General features: G+C 34.6%; 1 protein-coding gene across 4 annotated transcripts; it reads right to left on the bottom strand.

The window, feature by feature from the left end:
* Nucleotides 1–1,521: 1,521 nt before the first annotated feature.
* LOC115451382 (delta-sarcoglycan) lies at nucleotides 1,522–8,239 on the bottom strand. 4 transcript variants are annotated; one of them, XM_030179672.2, is made up of 6 exons: nucleotides 8,071–8,239; nucleotides 5,663–5,942; nucleotides 5,246–5,435; nucleotides 4,039–4,231; nucleotides 3,481–3,604; nucleotides 1,522–1,994 (listed from the first exon to the last, which is right to left on the bottom strand). In XM_030179672.2, exons 2-6 carry the CDS (start codon nucleotides 5,894–5,896, stop codon nucleotides 1,806–1,808), a joined length of 930 nt encoding a protein of 309 aa, XP_030035532.2. In that variant the 5' UTR covers nucleotides 5,897–5,942; nucleotides 8,071–8,239; the 3' UTR covers nucleotides 1,522–1,805. The 4 variants fall into 4 exon arrangements, with proteins under 4 accessions (XP_030035532.2, XP_030035533.2, XP_030035535.2 ...); XM_030179673.2 differs by lacking the exon at nucleotides 8,071–8,239 and adding an exon at nucleotides 7,339–7,569; XM_030179675.2 differs by lacking the exon at nucleotides 8,071–8,239 and adding an exon at nucleotides 7,344–7,569.
* Nucleotides 8,240–17,563: the final 9,324 nt, after the last annotated feature.

The following is a 17,563-nucleotide window of genomic DNA, read 5'->3' as shown; positions in this document are numbered from 1 at the left end:
CGCTTCTTACGAGAGCCTAGAGAGACATAAAATAAGTTGCGTCCTTAGCGACCAATGAAATAAGTTGTGTAATCAATTTGAAAACTGCCGTAGATGATTCGCTACGGTTAATTATGACAAATAGTTTGAGAATATAGATGTATATTTTGGTATTTAGGACAGAATTTTTTATTTTTGAATGTGCTATTTATTGTTACTTCTCTAGATTTTTTTTATTAAGTTCTCTTTATCTTCGATTATTATGATTTATAATAATAGAGAGAATATGTTAAAAACGTCTTGTTTATGCTAAATCTTATTGTTTTAGAAAAGATGTAAAAGTACACGACGAGGGTACTCTAATATTTACACTTGATTGTCTGTGTTTATTGAGTCATAACTAAAAAGTCTCAAGAAATAAATGTAACACTTCACAGCTCTTTTTATGTCACACGAAGGATAACACAAACAAATAAAATCGCGTTTGTAAAAGTGCCGTTCAACGCTTGTCATCCTATAGAGTTATCTGTACACTTACATGTTGTGTTATAGTCCCGATACCATAGTCCCAAATCTCAACTTACTGTGGAGACTTTCAGACTAGTCCTCTAAATATATTTTAATCCATCAGCAGTTTTAGCCATCGTTACTGTCAGCTTATTGTGGCGTGTGACGGTTTTCTTCTATTCGTCATTAAATGCTGAGCGGTATAGCTTTCAGCTCAGGTGCATACCTTTAGAAGATAAGATGTAGCAAGCAAACCACCTTTACGCAGGACCGGTCGCGGTATCTAGTTAATTTTAGAACATTTGAGAGAGTCCTGTATGCGCCGAATAAGACAATAGTAATGTAACAAACGCACGGTTTCAGAATGAAGCTATTTTATAACAATCTTTTTATTGATAATATAATTATTAATTTTAAAAAACTATCAATAGTTAGTACAATGAAATATTTGCTTCGATAGTACATGAATTAGAAATAATTGTTTTTTCGACGACACATTGAGGTCACAATAGTTTAGAGGAATTGAAACTACCATAAACAAATCTTTCAAGTTTCGAGTCTCCGAGAATACGGGTATTCAAAAGTAGAAATCTTAATGTTGTCCCTCGTTAGCTGCACTGGGTAAAAAGCGCAACAAAAAAAAACAATTTGTTGTCGTTGCGGTTTCAATTAGGGTGGCGGGGCGGTGGTGTAGTTCTAATTACGGGGTAGAATAGCGGTCGCGCGACCCGATATCGCAAAGACTGTCTCACGTATGAGCTTTTCATTACCGATGGCTGGGCCTTAAATAAAACATTCCAACTCCAATCCATTCTAAATACATCTACATTCTGTGAATACTTATTGCATTTAATTGATACCAATATGCTTTATTTTATTGTGTTAAATCAAAATAGGTAAGTAATTGAATTAAACTATTTTACAGACTTTATCGTGGTTATTTATATATTTTTTTCTGGAGACTGTTTTTATTATATTATGTTTTATACATAGATTTAAATAATTAGCTTCTCACAAAAAATAAAATTAAAGGAGAAAATACTAAAATTTGTTTAATAATAATAAAACTTAAAGGAATACAGTAATACTGTATAGGTTTTTGTGATGAAATTACATATACTTATAATAATATTATTTTAAAATAAATCTTAATATAACAGTGCGGCTGAAATACTAATTTACAAATACTATTAGTCATTTGCAGATCAATCCCTTTTCAATCATAGCTTATATTGAGTATTTGACTAGAGTCTAGTGACTAGACCTTCAACGGCTACTATCACAAATAATATAAAAAATAAGCGTATGGTGTATGTTTATCATCGACAGAGGTCGGTATCGTCATCGTTGGCGGCACATGGAGCGTCTGGTGCGGCCAAGAACAATTTACCAGTCGCACATGCACAAAGTTGGTACACTTTTATGCCTCTTATACCCTTTTGAGGCTTTTCCGTAATAGAAGCTTCTTTAAGATTGTTGATCACTATATTTGGCGAATCGATTTTTATCTGTAATAAGAAATAATTTATTAATAAGTATGAGATAAATAATAATAATATGAAAATATAATAAAAATGATCACACTCCTGGGCACGGGCCGCACGGCTATTATTACATAGGGTAAGATGAGGGTAAGCAGTAAGCATGTTGCGACGGCTGACAAGTTTTGCGTCGCGACGTGCGTCACGTGACGGAAGAAGCGGTGCGTGAAGTGTTCCGACATGCGACGAAAGAGTCTACTTTGGTATTGGCGATGTTAAAGGTGAAAATACAAACCTTCCTATACATCGACATATTATTATCATGTTTGATCATTTAGCGATGCGCACAACGCCGCGTCTGTACAAAATATAAATGAGCCCACCTATCCGTGTAGTACCTTTGATGCGGTTTAGTCTACGTTAAAATCCTATATATTTTTTGCATATTGAATATATTATATACTACATTCTTGCATATGGAACATTCTTCACCAATATGGAGAATGAATGAATATGTTTGATGGGATTGAACTGGTGACTCTAGTTCCACCGGTCCATCGCATACCGTTGAGTTATCGCTGTATATTACTTTACCACTTCACGTAATAAAGGTAAATTTATAATACCATAAATTTGTTAACTACGAATTAATTTTTAAACGCAGTTACAGTTTATAAATCATTAAAATTTAACTCGCGCGTAGAGCTGTTTAGTTAGAGCGTTGAGCGTGGATGCTCAAATGGTGAATCGCAAAAGCTTTCAGTCTATCGCGAGAGTATGTGGTGCAGTGCAACAAATTTAATATAATCTGAAAAACTATTTCTTATTACGCAATTGTTTTTTAAAAATAATATTTTGTCACTGAAATATTAATATTTCTGTAATTAAAATAGGTATCTATGGCATTTATAGATATCACAAAATATACTTATTTACGTATTGAGAATTAGGATTTGTCAAACATTTGTGTTTATATAAATAAATATAAGGACCTGTCTTCTTATATTTGACATCATGCTATGACTAATAGGAACGGAGCATTCATAAAATATTTTTTTTATTTTTGAGATCTTCCGTTGCTTGCGCTGCGTAAACGGTTAAAGTTATGCAATAATCATGTAAGTTAAAATTGTTCCTCTTAAAAAGTTCTAAAAAATATATTATAAAACAACGTTCACTGCCGTATTTGCCTGTCTGAATGCGAAAAACTCAAAAATATCCCGACGCATTTCGAAAAAATTTGGTATGGACATAGTTTGAGAATTTGGGAAGGGCATACGCTTCTTCCTATCTCCGGAAAATAAACATTGGGACTTTTCCCTGACAACTATTTCACATGAGCGAAACCACGAGGTAAAGCTATATTTCATAAGAAACAACCACTTGGGCCACCACCAAGTGGGCATGGCGAAGTCTTTATGGAGATGTTGATAATTTTAATAAAACTAATGTGTCAAAGTTAACGCTAGATTGGCCTTATCCTAAATCAATAATGATTAATGGTCATACTTACAGCACCAACAATAGAGTTTAATTTAATATCATTTTGAGATGTTAAGTCTATGCCTCCCGCTCTACTCTCGAAGTGTATGGATTGTGGCGCCCTGAGGTCTAGTCGCCTTGTTAATGACTCCAATCTGAAAACATTTACAGTAATATAAAGTAAATCCTTTGATTAAATTGCAACATATTACTACTTAACATAATTTAATAATAAAAGAACGAACAATAAACAGGAAAACGTTTTATGAAATGTTACGAAACGGGCTATCTTTGGTAACACTACCTTATAAGATCTATTATAGAAATAATAATTATTTATGCATTTTTACTTGCTTATAAAACTACATACACACAATTTAACTACTGTGTATTATGAGTTGCTGATTTTAGTCTAGCTAGGATTCGATGCAGTATTTTTGATGTTTTGTATAAGATGTCAATTTTGTATAGAATAGCTATAAATTCTATGCTTTTCATTATGATGTATTCGTAGATGGCGGTCACAGACGATTTAAGTGATTTACTTTATTGTTTGGTTTATTTTAAAAAAGGAAAACGGGCAACTCACTGCAAATCGAATCCTGGTGGAGCTCTTACGAACGGTACTTGGACCGCATTCTTGACGACCAAACCTCCGACGCCATCCACCGCAAACGTATCAGCGAAAACCCGCACTTCATCACGAGATGCATGAAACACGTTCATACCTCGAGAATCCCTGACATGGAAAACTTGCCCACTAAATTCTATATTATCCCGTTCTGGAATGAAATTAAAAATATAATTTAAGTGGTAGACCGGCGTTATATTTGTAAGTATTACTTAGTTAAATCTATACTATTATATAAAACTGAAGAGTTTGTTTGTTTGTTTGTTTGAACGCGCTAATCTCAGGATCTACAGGGCCAAACTGAAAAATTCTTTTTGTGTTGGATAGCCCTTTGTTCGTGGAGTGCTATAGGCTATATATCATCACGCTATGACCAATAGGAGCGGAGCAGTAATGGCTAATCTCAGGAACTACCGGTTTGAACACAAAAATTCTTTTTGTGGTGAATAGCCCTTTGTTTGTGGAGTGCTATAGGCTATATATCATCACGCTATGACCAATAGGAGCGGAGCAGTAATGAAACATTTTGCAAAGACGGGGAAAATTTATTAGTTTTGAGAGCTTCCGTTGCGTGCGCTACGTAAACGGTTAAAGTTATGCAACAATGATGTAAGACGGGATTGTTCCTCTTAAAAAGTTCTACAAAAATATATTATAAAAGAAAGTTGCATCTGTCTGCCTGAACGTATTAAACTCAAAAACTACCCAACGTATTAAGATGAAATTTGGTATGGAGACAGTTTGAGACCCTGGGAAGATCATAGGCTCCCGGGAAAACATATAGCGTGACTTTTATAAAGGAAAACTTTAGCCCGAAAAACTTTATAACGCGGGCAGAGCCGCGGGCAAAAGCTATAATAACTATATAAAGTGTGTCATGTAATGTTTTGTATAATAATTATATTTTTTTAAAATTGTACCATTACCATTTTAGTAAGAACTATAAATTTAAATGATGATTATTATGAAGCACAATAATTGTATGTCGGATTATGATGTACGACCCGGTTGAAAGCGAAATTCTTTTGGTGCTATAATGCATTTTCGTATAAACTCCCGTCCACTTTTTGTGGTTATTTTGCGGTTTGAATGTGTTCTATACCATTTTAATTCACTCGACTGTATAATTACCCCATTTATTCGCGGTTGCATTGTTTTAACTTACTTATTAGCAGCTTGGAATGTGGCACTCCGTGATGGTCGGACACTTGTACCGAGAAGTTCCGATGCGATTGAAAGCTAATAGGGTGCGCTGGTTGCGACGTGATTGTGGACGCGACCAAGTTGTCTGTCACCCACGAGTGTCCTTCCAGCTGAATACCTCCCTTCACTATTTTAATAGGACCGATGCCATTCTGCAAGTAAGTTGCGTTAATTGATACAAGTGACTCCGCTTGGGTGATACAATTTTTGATAAAAACGTCTACCATTTTTTCTGATATTATATTCATAAGTAAGGAATACTATTACGAAATTTTGACAAATAATTCTATTAGTTATTAAATACCGAGCGGTATGGCTTTCAGCTGAATTGTAATATGAGATTAATACATAATTTAAATAAATATTATATTCATCGTACCATACTTAGCTTCAATGCACTAACAATCCAGAGAGTCAATGCCACGTTTAAAAATATTAATATCATAAGAAAAATAAGAATGCCATAAAGCGTGTTTCTTCTCCATCCTTTAATGAATGTAGCTGGCATACATGTTTTGTTATTTTTATGATCAACAGGAACATTTTCCGGTACATCTGTCGGTGTACATTCCCACCCGCGCATGACCCCGGCTCTGGCGTCCGCAACACTCATTTTATGTAAACTACGAATGAGTTAGCCAATAAAAATTGATGGGACCCTGTAATAAACAATTAAAATTAATGATGATCTCAAGAGTTGTGGCCGGCTCAGGGATTATCTATTTCCCTAACGAATTAAGTCGAATTAGGTATGTGATCTACTTTTAAAGTGCGTATGAAGTTAAAAATAGCTACACACGACACAAATATATATTTTAAGACACTATAACCAACAAAGTAGAACTCATATAAAATCGAAAGGTAGTTCATGTTTAGGAGTAATGCAGGCGAAGCGGGCAGGGCCTCGTTCGAAATAAACACCTGAGCCGGTGCTTTAAAACTTTCATATTCTTTTACTCGTAAAATTCCATATTTACATGACTACACAGTGTACTCGTAAGTAGTGTATGATTTTTCATTTTTTATGTTGCACTTTTGTTACTGCAATATTTGCACCCAAGTACAATATACTCCAACGTGATTTTTCAATTAGTTGGCATGTAATTGAATGAAAAACAAGGTAGGAGCGAGACAGAGCTTGCGGATAAAGTACACTGGTAGTGCACTAATGAACGTCGCTGAGAGCGCTCACCGACTAATGAATATTATACAGACGCTTTTCGAAAAATACCTCTTAAATAGGCTCGAAACTATATTTAGTAACATTGTGAAATGTGGTTGACGGCCGATGTCGTTTTGTTTTATTTTCACAGGACCGAAGCAGTGTCTTGATTATTACATTTTTAGTACAGCTTCAGTCGATGCAGCCAGGTTATTTATTTACTGTATTTTACATGTTCAACATAATTTTAGCATATTTAAATAAATTTATTTTTCAGGATTACACAGGAATGTTGTATGCTGGATGCTATTTTCTAATGAACAAAAAAAATGGTTTAAGATCAAAGTAGATAACATTAATACAGTTCTATCAAAAATTATCTTAATTAATGTTTTAACTGTTTATTACATTATATTTTAATCGGTCATGTATCGTTTTATTGATACATTCTCTGTTACGTTTCTGGTATAGGTTTTCCTTTTTAGTTGCGTTTTTTAAGAGGGCTTACTAAAGATTTAAATCCTTGACTGCTTTACATTATAGATACATGTTTAAAAGTCTGTACGCTTGTCGAGGCATTGTCAGTCAGCTTTTATATGACAATACAATAGGCCACTTTAACCGTGCAAGACGCCTAAGTGCTAAATTCTTTGTACTATATCTACTATATCCTTCATTAAAAACTATATAAAAATGGTTTAGTATTGGTTCTAGAATTAGATGAACTAAAATAATCAGTACTATATTTTGACAGTATTTTTTATATAAATAAAGTGCTGGTTTTCTACGGTGGTACTAATTATTGTTTTAGACACAAAAATGCTACTCTATTTAATTCCTACAAAGTGCTACCATGGTTATCTGCAGTGAATATACGTGAAGACCTTACGCACTTAACTGAACACAGTTGACGCAATATGTAAGGTGTTTACTGAACTGTCTAATTCGTCTTTAACACTTATGGCTGCCGCTATTTGAAAGTTAAACTTTATGACGGCAACACTGAACACATTTTTTTTCCATTTTTATTATGACTTTAAACGTATTAACAGTGGATGAATAAAATATAAATTAAGTGATGTAATTTAACGATGCGGGCGGCTGCATCGAGCGTGTTCTGTGACTGAGACTAGATAAATTCATAGGTGGCGGAAGCAACAGTCGAAATATCTGGCGTGAAGCGAGGTGAGGCGGCGTGCTCCAGAATATAATATCAGGCGGTGGAGTGGCCCACGCGACTCTCGTCGGACGCCCGGCCTTTGCGTGGCCATGTCGTACCGCCACCGCTCCGTCGCTCCACCGCTCCGCTACCGCGCCATCGCGCCACATCGCGCGGCCCTCGTAATAAACGATTGAGTGCGAAAATAGAAGTGAAACTGCTATAGAGATTTCCACGTAAATACAATTTCGCCGTCTGCAACGTTTTTGTCTCTCGCTGGCCGCGATTTTGTTTTATGAATGGCAGTAGGTAGTGCTATCCCGATCGATCTGTTGCCGATGGTTTAAAAATAAATAGCACGCTTTAGTCAGCGTCACCGCTTTATTCGTAAACTATGTTTATATTATATTCGCCGCGTTTTCGTTGCCTCTTTAATGAAAACTTCTAAAATATTCTCAGAACTCACATGACGAAAGTTTATTTTCAATTCGGCGAGTGCAATATTGTTCTCAGTGGTCCAGTATGTAGAGATACAGTAAGTTCACTCGCGTCACGTGCCACGTGTAAGGCGTATTTTTGAGAAGCGAGCTAGCGGCTCCAGCGACACAACAACACTGAGAGCGGTCTGCGCGAGCGACGCCAGTGCCGGTGTCGGTGCCGAATCCACCTCGTTTTGAAGTGCTGCATTTTTAATCAGGCGGCTGTCTCGCGCGGGACATAACTCGGCTACGCTACAATACAGCTGGGCTCCTCTCTATTAGGAATTCTAGTTAACGTTAACGTGTCATTAACCGACGTTCATATAAACTTGTAAATAATTAAAGTGGACGCGACCCTGGCAACGGCAGTTGTTCCTCGCGCGCTCTCATGCGAGTTTGAACTTTCTAAACTGATTTTGAACCTCAACTAGAGATGGTTTTTGATTGATGGATAATTCTATTATAAAATACTTATTATAACGTATTATATTGCATGTTGAATCATAGACATAAAAAAGTTTAAGTTAGGTTACTGTTATTTAACTCTTAAAAACGGTTTAGAGAGCGCTCATACGTAAATTTTAGAATTTAGAGAGGTCTCATATCATCGTATATCAATCACCTAATATCTATTTTATGTTCTGGCTCTTGAAGTAGTAACTGTAACGACTCTGGAAAAGGGAGAGTAAGTAAGAAACGAGGTAGAAGGAAGGAAAGTTATTAGCAATTTCATTAAGGCCTTAGTGTTTGCTTTGCTAGTAAGTAGTCTATCTAATGCACTTCGCTCTCTGAGTTGTTGTTCCCCGAGACCTATACTTGCAAATGCCAGGTGGGCCGAGACCTCTAGCTTCCTAGTTATATAAAGGAGAATAATTATAGTATTTAGGTAGAGATGGAGCAGTAAAACAGCTACTATCAGTTGAAAGGAAACACTAACTGATAGATGAATGAGTATTATAATTGTAAAAAAAATCCTTACATTAAAAGATTTCACCCATAGTGATAGAATAATATATAAACAATAAATGTATAAGTCTACGTCTTACATACAATACATACATCTATGTAGCAACCCCTTTACAGGGGTAGACAGAAGTGAACGCCTCACTGCGACATTTGTACCGCGTGCGAAACATATCAGTTCTGTTTTTGTGTTGGGTTTGGTTGAGTATACGTTTTCCATAAATACATATATATAGCATCACACCTTTTGCCCTGTTCAGAGCTAGGCAGAGGCACACCTTAGCGCGATAGTCCATACATACCGTGGTTCAATACAACTACGTCGTTGAGACAGTCTATTTTTTGCTAACACAAAAGCAAAAAATATAACTGAAAATAAAAGCCGCCTTAAGAACCACTAGTAACCAAAACTATTTAACATACTAGTTACAAATTTTGGAGTCAATGACTAATTTGATTTATTGTAATAGTTACTAGCAGACTGAATATATGGCTTCTTCTATTTTATATCTGATTGGAAAAAGAAGATGGCAAAGTACAATTAATTTAGTAAGTGTAATTATGTATCTACTTTACTTGTATATTCTGTTATATGATTTTGTATTTACTCTGTTAATGTAAATACGGTGTTTAAATGCCAACAACTCGCAAAATGTTTGGTAGAGGTATTTGTAAGGAACGTATATGTATTTATTTATTAAAACTCTTTATTATACATAAAATATAAATAAAGATATAATGTCACACGATCCGATGTCTGTAGACAAAAAAATATGAGGTAATAAAAATATTTGGAAAAGATACTAGCTAACAAATAAAAATTTGATTGCTAGATTTCTTTGTATAAATAAAAGAAAAAAATAGAAGCGTATTATAAATAGTATCAGTCAATCTAAATTGTAAAACGACAAGCAAGTATTTAAGTCATTTCAACAGCTCTGTAGTCATTAGCTCCGAATTCTACCTGTTCCGATTTATAGTCGCTGTCGTGTCATTAGATTTATTGTGGATATAATAATGCAATGTAGTTTTTTTGCTCCCCGATTCATGCCGAATATCCGCGGCGTTGAATATTTCTGACTCTATGTTTATTAGTAATTTATTTATAGCTTTGTATATAGATTATACATAACATATAAAAAGACTGTTCCGACTGTAATTTTTGTATAATATTTCCTTGCTTTTTTGCAGTACTAAGATATTATTTTCCGGCATAGGATGTATTTTATCATTTTATTATCATAGAAGGAAGGTGGTTGCCGCCACTCAGAAGTAGGGTATATTTTTCATTTCGAATACAATTTGGCAATAGTAGACATACATTCGATACTTTTGGTCCTCCGACATCTACTACGCGGAGTGCAACATGCGCTATGAAATAAATGCGTTAATTTAAATCAGTTTTCTGTGAGATAGGTGTACTCGCCAAGGCATGCCCGTTCATGCGCTATACAAACCTAGATCCAACATGACTACTATAAAAGGTTGTTTTTTAAATGAGGCGGTAAGGACAGCTCTCTTAACCGCTATAGCTACAAAGAAAAAACTTTATTAGGAAACTGTCTACAATATTTTAAGACAATAAGATGAATTGATAAATTGTGAAAAAAAAATTACAATCCGCAAGAATAAAGGTAGTTTGTGCAAAAACTTTTTATGATGCTAAACGATTCCTTTGCTTATAAGAATCAAAAGACTCTATGAATCATTAGAGGTTTGAGTTTAGAAATTGTAAAAATCTCTCTTCATACATTTTGTTGGAAATGCATAGCATAACATAAATAATACGGTTATAAAAGTATTTAAAGATTCAAAAATTTCTGACTGTCTTAATTAGCTGTCCACCACTCCATATGCAGCCAAAATCAAATAATTTGTTTGCTATCTTTATCATAATTTGTTACAAGATTTTCCCATTAAATTTATTCCTAGAACAAATACAAATTTTCTTTCTATACATCATAATCCCAAGTAACTGTAGCTTATTTATACGTAAAAATTCTTACCTTTTAATAATGTTTCCCGTCACTCATAAAAGCTTCACTGTTCATTAGGGCGATTACGTGGCTTTCTTACCAATAAAAGTAAATTAAGCTTAGGTACTTTGTTAACAAATTTAGAAGAAAACGCGAAGGTAGTATAAACCTTTTTATTTACATCAGACATAATGATGTAACGCTTAAAAACATAATCTTATGCGTTATATTTTTGCAGAGTGAAGCATCCCCGTTCATATATCTATAGTTAAAAAAGAAAACCTTTATATGTTTTACTCTAAAGAACCATCACAAAAGGTACATACGGGCATAATAATTTATTTAATTATTATAATTATACACTCTACAATTTTATAAAACAAAAGACTTCATTCCAAGAATAAAATTAAAGCATGAATTCTGTAACAAAAATATAAATTCCGTTATCATTAGCTCTCTTCCTAAATGGAGTGTGTTTTGTAGCCAATTAAAGACAAAGGGACACCGGCTGTTGCGGTCCCGAGTGGCCGCAATAAATCGCAACCCTACACAGAAAAGTTTCCGCTTCGCTTGTGACTGTGCCTATGTGGGTCACCTGATATAATTTATACCATACTTCCTACGTTATAATTAGTGATACTCCTTTATGTATTGTGTTGTTTTTATTCTGCGTTACTGTTTTTTCTATATCTCGTTGTTTCTTAAATTTCGTAACAATTATAATTTATGTACAATATAAAGCAAATTTATTCAAGTTCAAATATACACACGGAAGATACAATTAACAGCGTTTTAAAATTACAAGTACAAATTTTTGGCGGTCTTATCACTCAAGGCAATTTCTCATAGACAACAACAGAATAAAGATAAGAGGAAATCGTTAAAAGAGGAGAAAGGACGCCAGTCAAGGCGTAGGTACACTGTATAATATTATAAAATAAAAATATGTCGGAGAATGACGTTTATAGAGCGGAGGCTACGCCTTAAGAGAGGTATGGAAACTATCATGCTGAAAACTTAGTAAAAACTATCCAGGATATAGTTTTGTCTGTTCATTGAGAGAGTTTTATATGCAAAGAATATTCATGTGCTGAGTTGCAACCTCTGGACGTTGCAGTGTGCTTTTAATCGCAATTTGAATATGGAATATCTTTATAAAATAATAAGCTGGGAGTAGTGGAACGATAATTAAGTAATTACTTGAAATGCATATTGTAATAATGGTACGGTGGAAGTACCTAGATTGGAGTTCTGAACCTACTGCTCAAATATTATTTTGTGCAAGCAAAATCATGATGATGGTAATTAAATTGTACATCCTGTGAATACTTTGCTTTATTGCTCGCATGGCACTTATGATTGTGATGTCCATCTCGTTATATAAATATAGATAAACAATGTAAAACTATTAACGAAAATGTATTTATACAAAGTTTTCGATGATGTTGATGCATAGAGCGACAGAGACAAAAAGATACGATGACCTCCTTAAATAAAGATTTAAAAACAACGAACCCATTTTTATAAGAAAATCAGCAGAAAATTTAGCATACTGCAATATTTTCCAAATGATAAGTAACGATCAATGTCAACTTCATAATTAGGCTTGAAATAACTAGCAGGATAATTATAAACGCCGTGAAAACAACGTGAGTTATAATTACTGTGCTTTCAACTTTCTAGTCATTAAATCGAAGGATGTTATAAAATATTGATCCTTTAAACCTTGACTTTAAATTGGCGGTGGAATTGATCCAATGGACGTTGCTCGACTGGCCTCCCCATTGGTCGATGCAGTCAAGCTGCGTTGCATTTGGCCCGCCACTGCTTGCAGATATAACGCCTTACACATCTGCTTGTCCACTAGCCAACGCGTATTATCTTTAACAAATCGAAAGCCATAATTTAAATAACAGTTAGGAAAGGTTAAATTAAAGCATATATAATAGTAAAAGTTTAATAACACTTTCAGCAACGCGGGTCAATTAAACCAGTGTCATTTTTTTGCAAAGATACACTAAAGGTCATGGCATATTTGATCTTTATTATTGTCTAAAGCGCGGCAATCAAAACGCACTAAGTATATAATAGAAAGTACAAAATGGTAAAATAATAATTGTACCTATAAGCATCTACAATATGCCGAATTCCATTAAAATGTCTTAATATTATACGGACACTTTGCTTTCAAAAGAAAAGATTTAAAAAGTTTCTAGTTATGCGAAGACGAACGTAATTGTGAGGCCTTTATATTGTGCATCAATTATTATCAAAGGCTTTTATAGTGAAGGATAAATATCGTGGGAACCACCATATTTGTGAGTCCTCCATATAATAAATTTCGGAGGTATGACGTAGAAATCGTCTTATTAATAGAGAAGAGCCGTGCTCATAGTATAGAAGTCTAATATTAAATAACTACTATATTACAGTAAATATTGTATTTTTTTAAGAGCTTTTTGTACCTAATAATTACAAAATATAATTTAAACGAATCGGGGCTAAGTTGAGAGTAATTTGAAAGGTAGTGCTATTAAAATTTATGCGAGTAATTATAAATCAAAGTTGTTTTACATTTGATGAGATATATTATTGCTTATTAACATATTACAATAATTATTACTTTTACATTGGGACATGAACGAGTTGCAAATGACATGGACGTTTTATTGACATTTATGTTCCTCGATTTCACTTTTAACTAGCGGGCTAGAGGCAATCCACTTCGTATGGTTTTCAATTGTTTTATAAATAATGCCATGGTGGTAAAAAATACGAAAGGGTACCAATATTTGATAATACGATATGTGCAGTGAAGTATTTCCGTAACCGATATTTCTCATTAAGTATGTTTACTTTTCAATAAAAAAGATGTGTCCGATAGCCGATGGCCGAAGCAAGGGTTGAGGGCTATCTCCACCCTCGAGGGCTCTGAGGAACAGAGGTAAATAGACAGATGTTCGCGTTCTCAATTACATTATCAACAATTACTATTTAAATGAGCACCCATCGCGGCCCGTGGGTCGGTGCAAAGATATATAGCGCATCCAAACCGAAAGGGAGTATACACTTGTGTGCTTTATTATGTTCTTTGTTACATAAAAATAAAATTTCACCTAATAATAAGTCTTATTAGTTTATTTTGCATTCGCAAATTCGCATTACGCGAATTTCGGTTCAGTTTTAACCTATTCGTCTTCCATTAAGACGAACCTCGCTCTTCTAATACGATAACACCGATATAACTATATCAATTGAATCTAATAATTATGATTGCTTCACGGATTGAAAATGAAAGTCGTAAAGAAAGCAAAAGATCCATAATATTATTGCAAAGTCACTAGAGCACTGGGTAACAATGATTGTTCCGCTGATGCAACTAGCGTTCTTTTGGGACAATGTACAATCTATCCGAGTTTGAGAGCACTCTCACCAACACTGGTTCATCATGGAACACACAAATGGCTACTGAAACATTAGTGTATTTAGAAAAGTTACTGGGGGATTATCGGGCTTGTAATTTTTTATGAGATTGGCTGTTTAGATAATAAAATATTTAAAAAAGAAGGATATATACGTACCGATTTTTTTTATTTTAAGAATGCAACAAATCATTTATGAACAATAATATCGTTAATTATAAAATTATAATAGAACTTTTTTTCACTTCCACATAATGTGAACATTTATACCTATAATATGTTAAGGAAGATGTAAGATACTTTTTAAGAAAATACATTTCAAAATACATTAAGTATAATTTATTAATGTAGTCAGTATTATTTGCCAATGCTATCGTCCCACGTAGGTACTAAAAATGCAGGAAATAACATAAAATACACAGTAAGCACACCCGTTAGCCGTCTGTGAATATGCTATCGACAATCAAGTGAATATTTAATCCGCACATGCAATTACACCGACCTTTACGGTACTTCCAACCCTTTTATAAAAACTGTTAAATCGCGATTGAACAATCTCTAACTGTCATCACTTCCTGATCGTGGAAATGTGGGAACAAATTATCGCAAACACTTCTCAGTTGCGCAAAAATAATCTTACAATAGTATGTTCGGCAAAAATCCACTCCCACGCTACGAAAGGGTTGAGCACCTGACCTATTTAGTGCACAATAAAAATTGTTCATTGCGTTTTGCTCATTGTTGTAGATATCAACATGACCCATGATCTATGTAGGGTGACCAAACGAAGAGGATGCGATTTAGGTTAAGACTGTCATTAAATTTTTCGTATTTTGTTATTCATTTGGGCTACATGAGACCAATGTTTTGCGGCTTGGTACTTCAAACGATAACTTATAGGGCAATATTCATTCCGCCGCAGCCATCAAATAAATTGCATTTATGCTTCACATGACACTAATGGCTAAATGTAGATTTTTATTTTGTACTACGCTGGCCACCAAAATGGATCCTGCAATGAATTTCCCTTCGGTTTCTGCAATAAGGTTTAGATTATATTCCAAATAATATAAAATAAATAATCCTAAAGTGCGTTATGATCTGTACACCCTACTTACGCAATCTGCGTAGCGCAACAATAAGCGCATTGTCGGTGCGTCGCGCCGGCGCAGGTAGCGCTCAAGGGTTATCCGCTTATGCAAAAAATATCTCTGCTATCCGATTTACACTCGCACAAAACAGGATTTACCTTTTTAAAATGATAATTATTGTGATAATAGCTTTATCTTCCTTTTTGTCGAGGCGTGTGTTGTTTTAAATTCGAAAAATATTCACCTATTCTACCGTGATAAAATCTGTCCCGTTTATAATTTTGAGATTAACCAATTATTGTTATTATTATTATTGTGACTTGTTATAAATATTTTGCCACTTATTAAATTAAAATTGAAAGACATTCCTTGTTTTACTGTGAAATCAAAAGAACTATCCCTGGTCTCAAATTGCGTAAGTTCAATGAACCGATACAAAATATAATTTCGTTTATAATTAATTAACTAAGCCTTATAATTATACTTTGAGCTAACAATGTTTTGAAAGAACTGTTTGGCCACGTGTAATGAGGTTGCGCATACAAAATAGAATGCGTGTCGATGTTTTGGATAGCGCCCTCGACAAGAAAGGCTATTGTAAATTTGGCGGCCTTTAACGATCGCTTCTCATTAAACATTCATCGACGAGAGCGCGTTAGCCGGCACTCGGCTGGGGTGGGTGAAAAGGCTGACAGGCGATGTGTTGCAAAATGAATAAATACTGGCGAGAAATAGGGGCAGTTCGCTTAGGTAACTACCGTCGTAACTCAATAATGCACGTGTATGTGCCATTTAGCGTCGTAGAACCAAGCTTTTTACCTTTGATTGGGAAGCAACGGGTCTATTTAAAATGGACGCTACATTACAACGCGAAATACAGAATACTTAATGAATATGAGTTTTTTATAGGCTGACACGATAATGTCACGTCTAATAGTTGAAGCCGACAGTATGCTGACGCCCCCTGTCTTATGGAATTATGAAAAGTTACCTATTCTCAATGAAGTTCACCCTATAATAATTGGCAGTTAAATGTGAAGTTGCAAACTAGTGGAGTGAAACCTTTAAAGTTTCAAAAATTTAATAAGAACCACTTTATTGGTATATTCTAAGAAAGCTAACACTACGCTAGGACTTACCTTTAATGTGTAAATTTTATGAAAGGTTAACGTCATACTACCTACATATGAAATTGACAAATCTCACACAAATTTATACACAATCCGGGTTTTTAAAGATCAGAGGAATTAAATATTATTGTCTAAATTCTATACAATTCAATCATTCAATAGGGTAGAATAAGATATAATATTAACCTGACGCAATTAATATTATATTGATCCAATTATACGCTTATTACACAAAACACGTATTAATTTATTTCATTAAATCCCTGGTATCTCAAATTTCAGAGTATATGGATGATGAATTCTATATTTTCTAAACATTATTGTGTTCTTTACGTCTCCCCATTTAGACGTTTGATACCGAATAAGCAATACCTATGAGCTTTTAAACGACCAAAATATCACTTCGAAGGATGGACTCTGACAAATCAGTACAATGCTTAATTTTGATTATTGCTACGTAGTTGATCTCTTTTATTTCTGTCGTTTTGAGTAGATCCTGTCGTATTTACTGGGTACTGTAGCTAATACTTAATAGCTAACGTCCCTTGTAGTGCTAAAGTTTGCATACTCTGGGAGGCGTTGTTATTGTTTATAGGTAGGGTGCCGCTAACTATGATACGAGAAACCGGCTCGACTTGTCTTATTTTAAAAACATAAACTAGGATAGGGGAAAAACTGCATTAGACAGATATGTCTGCGCAAATGTATATATAAAAAACATACTGGGTGAGCAACATGTGTAGTCGCAGGTGCCCTTCTGTTCCCACACAACCCTTTCAGCGGTCGAACTCTCGCTTGGCACCGCCCCTGCGCGCACTCTCTCTCAAGCCCCTCTCAACTCGCATAAAACCAATTCACATCAACCTACATACCTGAATGTACCAAAACACACGTAACA

Source organism: Manduca sexta, unplaced genomic scaffold (genome assembly GCF_014839805.1).
Source record: "Manduca sexta isolate Smith_Timp_Sample1 unplaced genomic scaffold, JHU_Msex_v1.0 HiC_scaffold_1631, whole genome shotgun sequence".
Lineage (NCBI taxonomy): Eukaryota > Metazoa > Arthropoda > Insecta > Lepidoptera > Sphingidae > Manduca > Manduca sexta.
The sequence above is the reverse complement of the archived record's forward strand: the minus strand, read 5'-3'. Positions and strand labels throughout refer to the sequence as shown.

Coding starts and splice junctions, on each gene's coding strand:
- LOC115451382 (XM_030179672.2), bottom strand. CDS start 5,896: ATGAGTGTTGCGGACGCCAGAGCCGGGGTCATGCGCGGGTGGGAATGT. Junction 3,605..4,038: donor CCACCAGGATTCGATTTGCA/GTGAGTTGCCCG, acceptor AAATGTTTTCAG/ATTGGAGTCATTAACAAGGC. Junction 1,995..3,480: donor TAAACTCTATTGTTGGTGCT/GTAAGTATGACC, acceptor TTCTTATTACAG/ATAAAAATCGATTCGCCAAA.